This window comes from Sinocyclocheilus anshuiensis, unplaced genomic scaffold (assembly GCF_001515605.1).
Source record: "Sinocyclocheilus anshuiensis isolate Anshui unplaced genomic scaffold, SAMN03320099.WGS_v1.1 scaffold1535, whole genome shotgun sequence".
Classification (NCBI taxonomy): Eukaryota; Metazoa; Chordata; class Actinopteri; order Cypriniformes; family Cyprinidae; genus Sinocyclocheilus; species Sinocyclocheilus anshuiensis.
In genome coordinates, this window is record NW_015552639.1 from 99085 (window position 1) to 111088 (window position 12004).

The following is a 12004-nucleotide window of genomic DNA, read 5'->3' on the forward strand; positions in this document are numbered from 1 at the left end:
TTCCATGAATTAGTGTCTCCACCTCTTGTACCACTTCAATCCTGCGGTCGTCTCTGATGTTGGAAAGAGATTCCTGGCAGCTGGGATTTACAGTGCGATTCTTTAATCATAATGTAATTTATGAGTTTGGCCTCTTTGAAGCTTTAACAATTTACATATAAAAACAGAAGGAAAAGCATGCTAACTACTTCAGTACCAGATGCATCAACAGCAGTTTCTTTTAAGCAATAATTCACCTTGACACCCGAACAGCTGCCGCTACCACAGGCTTTACAGAGGCAGGAAACTCATCAAGAAATATATGATCCTCATTCTGAAATAGAGCAACATACAAAATTAATATTTCAGTCAGAGAAGCAGCATCTGTTCTGCAGTCTGGATTTGCATCTGCAATCACCATTTCTCCACTTATTTTATAGACATCTGTTGTAGAAACTGTTTTCTCTTGTCTTAATGAAGCAGACAGAGGTCATTAAAGCAATAGTTACCCAAAAATGAATATGATACACACCCTCGGGCCATCCACAATGCAGATGAGTTTGTTTCTTCATCAGATTTGGAGAAATGTAGCATTGCATCAGTGTCTCAGCAATGGATGCTCTGTAGATATGAACTTATTCTAAGGCAGGTATTCCCAAAAGGGTCCTCGGCGGAATATGCTGCTTCCATGGCAACAAAAACCCATGGCAACAATAATTTTCTGCCGGTGCTGAACTGGAGAAAATGTCAGTGTCATCAGAAAGTCAATCAAATCACAGGAGGCTCAGAAAGAGGCAGATGTTTGCAGTGACAAGCAGCGGTCCACGGACCTGCCAGCTGAGCCAATCTGAGTACCAAACATCCAACTCACTCTTCATACCAACATCACACCAAGAAATGGTGTAATTAGCAAGAAATGATAATTAAGCACATTTCCCCTACAAATTCACATTACCGTTTTTTCCGCTGGAAAAAGTTATTATGAGCTTGTATTTTAGCCAGAAGCAACAGTCAGTATGCCTCGATGGATTTTTTTTTTTTAACCTTGTAATATCAATTTCAAAATCATTTTGATGGTACACTGACTTTTTCTTCCCCAAGCATCTGTTCTGGGAGTTTGTACGGTTGGAGAGCACGGTAAATTCCGAGGAAAGAGCAGATTGCTTTACAGCAGCATTCAACAAATGCGCGTGTACAGCTGTACTACACTGTAATTACGACAGTCAATTCCACTCACTTAACTGTAGGGGGCTCCAAAGTCGCAAAAATACACAACATCACACCAAGAAATGGTGTAATTAGCAAGAAATGATAATTAAGCACATTTCCCCTACAAATTCACATTACCGTAATGCAAATAATAAAATGCATTGCATAATAAAATACAAATATGTTGCATTTCCATCTTAGCAAGAAAATAAAGACTATTTGTTTTTGAATTATTATTATTATGATTATCACATTTCTCCAACAAATTCACATTATCATAATGCAAATAATAAAATAAATACATTTTGCATTTTCATCTTATCTTGCAAGAAAATTTTGCATTATTATTATTATTACTACTATTAATGAAAATTAAGCACCTTTCTGGATGTGAAAATTAAATTTTGCATTTGCATCTAATTTTGCAAGAAAATGACTATTTTACATTATTATTATTGCTACTACAATTACGCACATTACCATAATATTGTATTTTATTTTGCAAGAACTTTTGCATATCGTTTTGCATTATTATGACAAATTTTCATTACCATAACGCAAAGAATGAAAATAAAAAAATTAAATAAAAGTAATGATCATTACACACACACACACACACACACACACATTTATAAACACATAAATGTTTTTTCCTAAACTACATACAAACTAAGTTGTTTTAGGAAACGTCCCAACTTGGTGGATTTGGATCACCCTGTTCTGTATAATACACTAGCACTAACTTTACTTAAAGGAATATTTCACACAGAAATTTCACCCAAATATCATCATTTACTCACCCTCACGTCGTCCCAAACCTTCCCTTTGTTCAGTGTAGCGCAATAGATGTTTAGCAAAATGTTCACAAAAAATACAAATAAAATTACACACACATTTATAAACACATAAATGTTTTTTCCTAGGACCTGAAATATTAAGATGACGCATCAGATTTATTTGACATACTACATTTATTAAAAAAAAAAAAGCAACCAATGTCCCATTTTACATGAAATTTACAGAGACACACATTTGTAAAAGCATAGAAACCAACAAAATGTTATCTAGCAGCATCCAAATGTTGGAATGAGGGAAAAAAGACAAATCCTCAATATATCTATGTATCGGACACAGTCCTGGCAAAACCGTCACAGTATGGCCTTCTCACAGCCTTTCCTCCAGAAGCCGCTCATTTTAATAAAATAAACTAATTTAGGTGAAAGAAGCTTAAATAACAGTGTTAAATACAAGACACTTGATTGGAGGTTCTGTACAGACATGGACACAGAGTTTTGGCATGTGACTGTGGATTCGAGACGAGGCAGGAGCGGAAAGCCACGTTATGCACACACCTGCTTCATTTCGGCTTTTCTTTGAGGCACAATCTCAACATTTACAGCTTCACAAACTATTCACATTGTGTTTGCTTGGCAAATCCATGACTCTTATTGCCAGAACTTGATGATTGTGGACAGAAATGATTCAAAAGGTACCGTTGACCCGCTGAACTTCAACGTTTGATTGCGCCTTTCAATAACGGAGGCAGAAAATGAAACGTCTCGCCAAGTCTTGATGTGTTACATTCATGATCCACCTCCAGAAACATCGTTTAGTTGCTAATTGAGTACATTCTCCGTGCTAAACCTGCCTCCGTGTGTCTTCGCTGCTCATCTACACTCTTCTTCAGTCCAGAATATACTTACATTCTGCATCTGATTGAACTGCAGTAGGAATCGGGCTTTGCTAGTGTAGGTCAATGGCGTGCAGTCCTGGAAGTCTTCAGTGGTCTCCATCAAGGCTTCTTGTCGATGGTGTGGAAGAACCACTGGGTGAACTTCCTGAGCTGTGCGGCAGCCGTTTGGCTCTCCTCCTGCAGACGCATGTTGTCCTGCCGCAGGTGCTGCACCTCCACCTGCAGGATCGCCTTGTCTTCCTTTTCCTGTGCACAAAAGTGAACCAATGACCTCAGAATATAGTGAACTAGCCGTTTTATGGTGCTCACTATATGCTGTCATTATATGGAAAATATCAGCCTTGGATATTCTTCAAGAACAACCTGAGTGTGAGTAAGCAAGTAAACAAACAAAAAAAATAAAATAAATACATGCAGTGTAAAATAATTTGTCATTAATAAATAACTTGATTCTATTTTATTGCAGTGTTTAATTTTTTCTTACACACCTTTAACCTGAAGAGAAACACTATGGCTGTTAATATAATTGGGATTTAAAAAAAAAAAAAAAAGTTTTAAATAATTTTTAAAGTGATAGTACCGTCAAATTATATAATATTGTGAAACTGGTTATATTGTCAAATAAGAAATTGATAATACTGTAATTTTTGTTTTATTCATTACATTTTTTATTTTTTATTATTTATTCATTTTTGTAATTTTTTTATTTAATTTTTTTAAGTGGTGGTATTTTTAGATTCTGTAATATTGCGAAGGCGGTCATTTTGTCAAATTAAGTGGTAATATTGTCATTTTGCTATTTATTTTGAACAATTTTTTAAAGTATTAATACTGTCAAATTCTGTAACAGTGTGAAAGCAGTAATGTCAAATTAGAAAGTGGTAAAACTGTCATTTTTATTTATTAATCTTATTTTTATTATTTATTTTTTAAATTGTTTAAAAACTTTTTTTTTTTCAAACTCTAATATTTGTAAACGTGATAATGTTGTCAAATTAGAAATGGACAATACTGTCATTTTTTTATTACACTTTATTTCATTATTTATTTATAAATTTATTTTAAACCATACTTGGTAAGTGGTAATATTGTCAAATTCTGTAATACTGTGAAGGCGGTAATACGGTCCGTGTACGCTGCGTTCATTTGTTGTTTGATTTAAAATTGAAAACAGAAACATGAGAAAACGGCACCATTTTTTTTTACATTCAGGGGTAGAAAATGGATAAACATTTTGAACGTTCGATTTCCACGTGTGGGCGGAAATGAAACGCCCCTTTCCACTGATTAGTCAAGCAAGCATCAAATGGTGCCGTCATCATGTCGTCTTCAGTTTTGTGCAACAGAATAAGAGTCCTCCGCTGTTAAAGCATTTATTGCAACTCCTGCTTCATCTCCCTCTCATCAAACAACCAGACTAACAAATGGCTTGACACAAACCATACTGGGGCAGCGCCTAGATGGGGCTTACTTCTGTGTAGGCATAGATTCTATATGTCAGATATTAGGTGCTTATTGCAGAAATATGTATGTAGCCTACCTCAGATCTGCAGCCACATTACAAAGCATTACACAACACAAAGCTGCGTGACATTTACATTATAGTGAAGCGCAGACCAGTATCGGTTGTAGTGAGAATATAAAGATATCTTACCATTTTGATTATTATTTCGAGTTTTTTTTTTCATAGAAGTTTATATGATACTGTCATTATCTGACGGCATGTTGCACATATGTATATAAATATAATACATGCTATTTTTATAGAAAAGGGCATTTTTCTAACTTTATAAAATATGTCACCTTTAATATTACATTTCTGAATTTAGTCAATATTTGAAAAATATGACATTATAGGTGTTACCAATTACATCAGTACCAACCAAAGCCATCTTTGCACTGTGGCACAGAAGCTGCCTTAAGTTGAATTTAGATGTATTTACACAACTAATACTGCTCAGACGGCAGTAAATGTATTAACTCAGCAATTGCATTATGGAATGAGATTAATATTTTAAACAAAAACATTCTGAATAGCCTACAGAAATATGAAATTAGTGACAAAATGAAACAACTGGATACTTGAATTATGAAGGTTACATCGCCAGTAGGTGGCAGCAAGTCATGGTGTTGATGTCGCCTGTGTTTTATGTCAAATAAAACACACTGTTTCGTGTCTAAAATGAAATCAATTCATACTCATTATTAATGAAACTGTACTGTCTAAAATAAAAGTTATGACTGCTGCATATTCACACTAAAATCAATACTGGTCTGCGCTTCACTATAATGTAAATGCATTTGTGTTGTCCAGTGCGTCACGCAGCTTTGCCACACAGATTTTGATAACTGGACAGCTAAATAAAATGTGCGGTGCGCCAAAGAAATCTAAAAGGGTAATGTGGCTGCAGATCCGAGGTACATACATATTTCTGCAATAAGCACCTAATACTTGCCATAGAGAAACTATGCCTACACAGAAGTAAACCCTGTCCATTTGTTAGTCTGGTTGTTTGATGAGAGAGAGACGAAATGCAGGAGTTACAATAAACACCGTAACCGCGGAGGACTCTTATTCTGTTGCACAGAACTGAAGACAACATGATGACGGCACTGTTTAATTTTTGCTTGACTAATCAGTGGAAAGGGGCGTTTAATTCCCTCCCACACGTGGAAATCGAACATTCAAGCTGTTTATCCATTTTCTACCCCTGAATGTAAAAACGAAAATGGTGCCGTTTTATCATGTTTCTGTTTTCAATATTAAATCAAAAAACGAATGAACGCAACGTACACAGACCTAATACCGACCTATTTTTATTTATTAAATTTAAATGTTTTTTTGTTATGCATTTTAAATTATATTTTTTATTTTACCATTTTAACCATTTCAACTCATTCTCTACTAGGGTTGGGCCGATAGACGATGCCATCGTCCATCGCTGATGGCTGACAGACATCACGATGATGAGCCGGCATTCTAATTCTATTTGATCTATTTGTTGACTTGGCCCTCTAACACTTTGCACTCTCTATTCGTTTTCTAACTGCTTGTTTTCTTTTTTGTTATATATATATATATATAAACCTTGCTACGTGTACCGTGTTAGGCTAACCGAGACTTTTTTTTATTGTTTTCCATCAGGATGGGATAGTCCACGTTTTTCACACCATACTGTCATACTGCAGCCGTCTTGAGATGACCTCCAACTGACTTTCTTAAATTCAAGTTAAACTGAATTATAAATAAATATTTTGCAAGAAAATTTAACTTTTTTTGCATTATTATTATAAGCACATTTCCTCTACAAAATGTCATTACCATAATGCAAAAAATAATAATAATAGTAACTGTACAAATTTATACAAGAAAATGAAGACAATTTTTGGCATTATTATTATTATGCACAATTTCCCAATTTTTTTTTTTACCATAATACAAAAAAAGCATTTGCATTTAATTTAGCAATAAATTTACCCTAATTTACCCCATTTACCAAAAATAAATAAAATATATCTCATTAACATAATACAGTAATGACCATCTTGTCCAATACACAATGATTTAAAAAAAAAAATTCAAATCATGCTGGACCTACGAAACACGGCTATTGTTTTTCATCAGGACGGGATAGTTTACCTTCTTCAAGTCGTACTGCAGCTGTCTCAGGATGACCTCCAGCTGATTGACTTTGCCCGTCAGTGTGGCTGGAGACGTATCACTGAAGAGCAAGACAGAGCTGTTAGTCTGAGCATGAACACACAGTGTATTGTGTGTGTGTGCGTGTGTTCGGTGTTAAACTCACCCGGCCTCCAGTGCGGCTCCCTCAGCGGCTGCCACGCGTCTGGTGAGCTCACGCGAGATCTGCAGCGCTTCGGCTCTCTGCATGTCCGTCATGGTGCAGAACGAGGCCACGCGCTGGTCTGGACACAAAGAAACACCAGACACACTCAGATCAGGACCGATATGATCACAATGATACATATACAACAAAACGACAGCAAACTCAGTGCTGAATAAGACACAACTGCAACTGAATAATATCTAATGGCAGAGTACTGTATATATAGTAATGTGATAATGTGTTAATAATTCAGTCACACATTCTCATCAATCCTAATGGGTTTGTTAAGAAGTAATATTAAAGAGAATATTATTATGACAATTAAACACATTTTCCCAACTAATTATCAATGCCATAATGCAAAAAATAAAATAGAATCAAACAAAAAAATTATGCATCTAGATTTAATTTAGCAAGCAAATAAACTATTTTGAATCAATATTGTTATTATTAGCAAATGTCTGCTACAAATTCTCATTATCATAATGCAAAATAAAAAAATAATAATTTGCATTTAATTTCATGACAAAATATACGTATTTGCATTATTATTAGTAGAAGTAGTACATTTCCTCTACAGATTTTCATTAAAATAATGCAAAAATATAAATAAATGCATTTGCATTTAATTTTGAAAGAAAATAAACTATGTCTGCATTAATATTATTATTATTATTATAGGCACATTTTTGCTTCAAACTCTCATTTCCATACTGCTAAAATTAAAAAATGCATCTGCATTTAATTTATCAAGAAAACAGACTATTTTTTTGTTTATTTATATAGCCTGTTTTCTGGCAGAATTAAATGCAAAGTTGTTGTTTTTTTGCATTATGATAATGGGAATTTGTAGGGGAAATGTGCATTGATTTGGGAGACACAATAAAACACAGTTCAGCTGTATTCACATTCTCATTGCTGTCTGTCATGAGGCCTTTCAGCCATATGTCACATCTGATGAAACCCTTCACTGTTCAAAAAAACAGGTTTTGTGCTGGCCTCAGATCAGTTTTTCATATCTAACGCTGGGTTTGTATCCAGTTTATGTTTGTAATTAATAAGAAGAGTGAGACCATGTGTCCTGAAACTTACATTAAAGAGCCGCGGGAATCTTAAAGGGGTCATATGATGCGATTTAAATTTGTCCTTTCTCTTTGAAATGTTACAAGCTCTCGGTGCATAAAGAAGATCTGTAAAGTTGCAAAGACTAAAGTCTCAAATCCAAAGAGATATTCTTCATAAAAGTTAAGAGTCAGCCACACCCTCCTAAAACGGTTTTAGCAACATCATATGACCCCTTTAAAAAACATTAGTCGTCTTAAGTCACGCTTGTATATGACTTTATGAAGTTGCTGAGCATTTAGCTGGGGTTACTCAATAAAACAGTGTTTATGAACATTTGTTCTGCATTTTCTAAACACTTCTTCTGTTCTTGTTAACTTCCATTCATGCTCGCTGATGCAAATGGAGGGCAAATATGCTGTGAGCTAAATTTATCTCTCAGTGTTTTATGCAGTGTTATTCTGGGTCACAGCGAGACCCAGAAACAAGCATCTTCTCTAAAACTATAACTTTGTTTCCAAATATTGCATCAGTCTTTAAAGTGTATTTATGGTGTGTGAAGCAGTTTGGGCTGGTTTTAGCAGTTCGTCGGCTCATTTGTTTGAGTGTCAGCTGACGACAACTGTACAAACAGGAGCAGTCCCTCTGAACCCACACAAATCACTTCAGTCCAGACACTTGTTTCTCAAACCGCCTTTCACTGAGGTTTTGATAAGCAAGATATAATTTTAACATTGGTTTAGTACAGTTTGTTCACATGTAATGGAGTGAAAGAGCAAATCTGAAAGTGATTTTGATCAGTGATTGGTTTGTCCACACTGAAAGTTAAAATGCATGATATGACACACCATCAGCCAATCAGAACATATGTGACCCTGCAGCACAAAAGCAGTCTTAAGTCGCTGGGGTATATTTGTAGCAGTAGCCAACAATACATTGTATGGGTCAAAATTATCTATTTTTCTTTTATGCCAAAAATCATTAGGATATTAAGTAAAGATCATGTTCCATGAAGATATTTTGTACATTTCCTACCGTAAATATTTCAAAACTTCATTTTTGATTAGTAATATGCATTGCTGGACTTCATTTGGACAACTTTAAAGACGATTTTCTCAATAGTTAGATTTTTTTGCTCCCTCAGATTCCAGATTTTCAAATAGTTGTATCTCAGCCAAATATAGTCCGATTTGTTTCAATTTCAAAAAATGTACCCTTATGACTGGTTTTGTGGTCCAGGGTCACGTATTTAATGTTTAATGCATAGTTATGTGCAACTGGATTTTGGACCAATGAGAGGTAATTGTGGGCGGGGCTACCCAGCTCAATTTGCATTTACACATTTAGTAGATGCAAAGCGACTTAAAAAAGAGGAACAAAGACAATTTGTCAAAGAGCCAACAGTATTCCTAATACACAAAAAATAGAAACCAATAAACCATCAAATTCGCTCATCAGTACTAGGTTACATTTATATAACAAGCACATTTCCCCTCCAAATTCTGATGACCATAATTCAAAAAATTAGAAAAGCATTTGCATTTAATTTTGCAAGGTAATAGACTATTATTATTATTATTATTATTATTATTATCATAAACACATGTCCCCTCCAAATTCTCATTACCATAATGCAAAAAATACAATGCGTATATTTTGCACTTGCATTTAATAAAAAAAACAAATTATTATAATGACACTTAACCACATTTCCCCTCCAAATTCTCATTATCATAATGTAAAAACTCTTTTAGATGTAATTTAGCAAGAAAATATAAATGTTTTGCATTATTATTATTATTATTATTATACATTCTTTAAAAAAAACATTTCCCCTCCCCAAATTCTCAATACCATAATGCAAAAAATGCATATATATATATATATATATAATATGTTTTTTGACTATTGTGCAGATGTTTTGAACAATCAAGGGTTTGAATCTCAGTCCCCTCTGTGTCATCAGATGCGACATATGGGTGAAAGCCCTTATGTTTTATAGCATCTCTCAAATCAATGCACTTACTCTCATTACACCATATGGAGACACAGACGCTGCTGAGGAAATGATGCGCGTGCTTTTCAGCAGAACATAAAGAGTTTAATTTACGATCATCCCTCTGGAGATCCCCCTACTTGTGTGTTTCTGATCAAACTGGTAGTCCTTCACTAAAAACATGACAATAAAGCTCTGTGTTTCTCTCTGTTAGCGGCTCCTCAGAGCTCAAATCATAAAACACAAGAAGACCAAAAGAAAGTGGAGCCTAAGTTTTCAAAGTTCAGCATGTCGTGTTGTTTCTTCACAGAAATCAAGATGAAGTGTTAGTAATTGCACACTAGAGCTCTGCTGGGTCTCACCATATTAATAGACATGCATTCTGGGACTTAATGCTCAGCATGCAACAAATTCCAATCAAAATTGTGACTAAAAATATATAGCTTATAGATTTGATTTAAAAAAGTTTAATATTTTGTTAATAAATAATTATTCAAGTTAGCACCAATATAAAATATTTTTTATTAACTATTTAGATTTGATTGTCGAAGTCTCTCATATTTCAGCCTAAAATTAAAAAAATATATATACAGGTGCATCTCAATAAATTAGAATGTCGTGGAAAAGTTAATTTATTTCAGTAATTCAACTCAAATTGTGAAACTCGTGTATTAAATAAATTCAATGCACACAGACTGAAGTAGTTTAAGTCTTTGGTTCTTTTAATTGTGATGATTTTGGCTCACATTTAACAAAAACCCACCAATCATGACATTCTAATTTATTGAGATGCACCTGTATATATAATAACAAAAGAATAATAATAAAAAAAAAAAATAATAAAGACTTCTTTCCATCAATATTTTTTTTCACTGTGACATTATTTTCATACTAATTAAGTACAATTCCCTCCAAAACACACACACACACTCACACAAATATATATAACAATATATATATTAAAAAAGATGGTGGTGAATCAATTTTCATTCAGAAACTGCTAGTAAATTTCACAAATATTTTTGTGTTTTAAAGAGTTACTTTTACTAAGAATCTAATTAGAATCACCATTAAAAATCATGACAATTACAAACATACTTCAAAGCATCCAGATGCATTGAAGTAATGAAGATTTGTGCTTAATTGGCATGAGAATAATGCAAATCACAATGCAACGCATCTTAATGGTCCTAAAGATAGGCTTTATTTTGCAAAACTATAATTTAATTTCTCTTTTGATTTTATGGTAAAACACAACCTAGACTTGATTTCATGATTCACCCAAAAAGGACAGTTGTGCAATGTTCTTCGGATGATGCAATGAGAAGATGATAACTAGGGTTGGGTATCGTTTGGTTTTTTTTCCGACACCGATGCCAAATCGATACTTTTAAAACGGTTCCGGTGCCTAAACGGTGCCTGAACCGATACTTATTAAAAAATAAAAAAATTAAAATTCCCATTAGCACTATAAACACATGATGTCTGTTTCATTCATACTGGACGCCAGAGGGCGCCCTCGCACAGAAAATCCACATATCCAGTCACAGAAGTAGAGAACTCATGACCCTCCAGGAAATCCCTTATATGGACAAAGGCATAGCTATTATAGTTGTAACTGAGTAAACAGAACATATAAACGTTTTGAATGATAAAACAAAGACAATAAACACTCGACTGCGACAATATAGTTTATCTGTGTTATTCAAGCCATCTCTGGTATTTTCATAATAATTAAGTATATTTATAATCAATTGCTAATCGATGTCAGGGCTTGCAAAATTTCAAAATCCCTGGTAGACCTTCGGGCAGGTACTCTTCAGATTTTGGTAGCCCGAAAATTAATTTAACTAGCCCAAATAAAAAAAAAAGACCTTTTTTTTTATTTTTTTATTTTTTAAATATAGAAAATCAGATAGGAGTTTAAATGTCAATCAAAAATATTTTCAATACACAAATATCAACAAATATGAAGGAAGGAATTGTATTTCACTATTTATAGGGTATCTGCAGAATTTTTTAAAATAAATTTAAAGAGGGGGTACAATGCTGTTTCATGCATTCAGAGTTGTTTACACTGTTAAAGAGTCGGATTCTCATGCTAAGCATGGACAAAATTTAAAAAAACTATTTGGACGTACACTCTTAAATAAAGGTGCTTCACGATGCCATAGAAGAACCTTTTTGTCTAAATGGTTCCATAAAGAACCTTTAACATCT

General features: G+C 34.0%; 1 protein-coding gene across 1 annotated transcript in view; it reads right to left on the minus strand.

Moving 5' to 3' along the window:
* Nucleotides 1-2114: 2114 nt before the first annotated feature.
* LOC107666899 (signal-induced proliferation-associated 1-like protein 2) overlaps nt 2115-12004 on the minus strand; it is a 109350-nt gene continuing 99460 nt past the window's right edge. Inside the window, exons 16-18 of the mRNA XM_016458413.1 lie at nt 6688-6805; nt 6522-6603; nt 2115-3127 (exon numbers count right to left, since the gene is read on the minus strand). Coding sequence (XP_016313899.1) covers nt 2981-3127; nt 6522-6603; nt 6688-6805 — 347 coding nt within the window. The 3' untranslated portion in view covers nt 2115-2980. The remainder of the gene's footprint in view (nt 3128-6521; nt 6604-6687; nt 6806-12004) is intronic.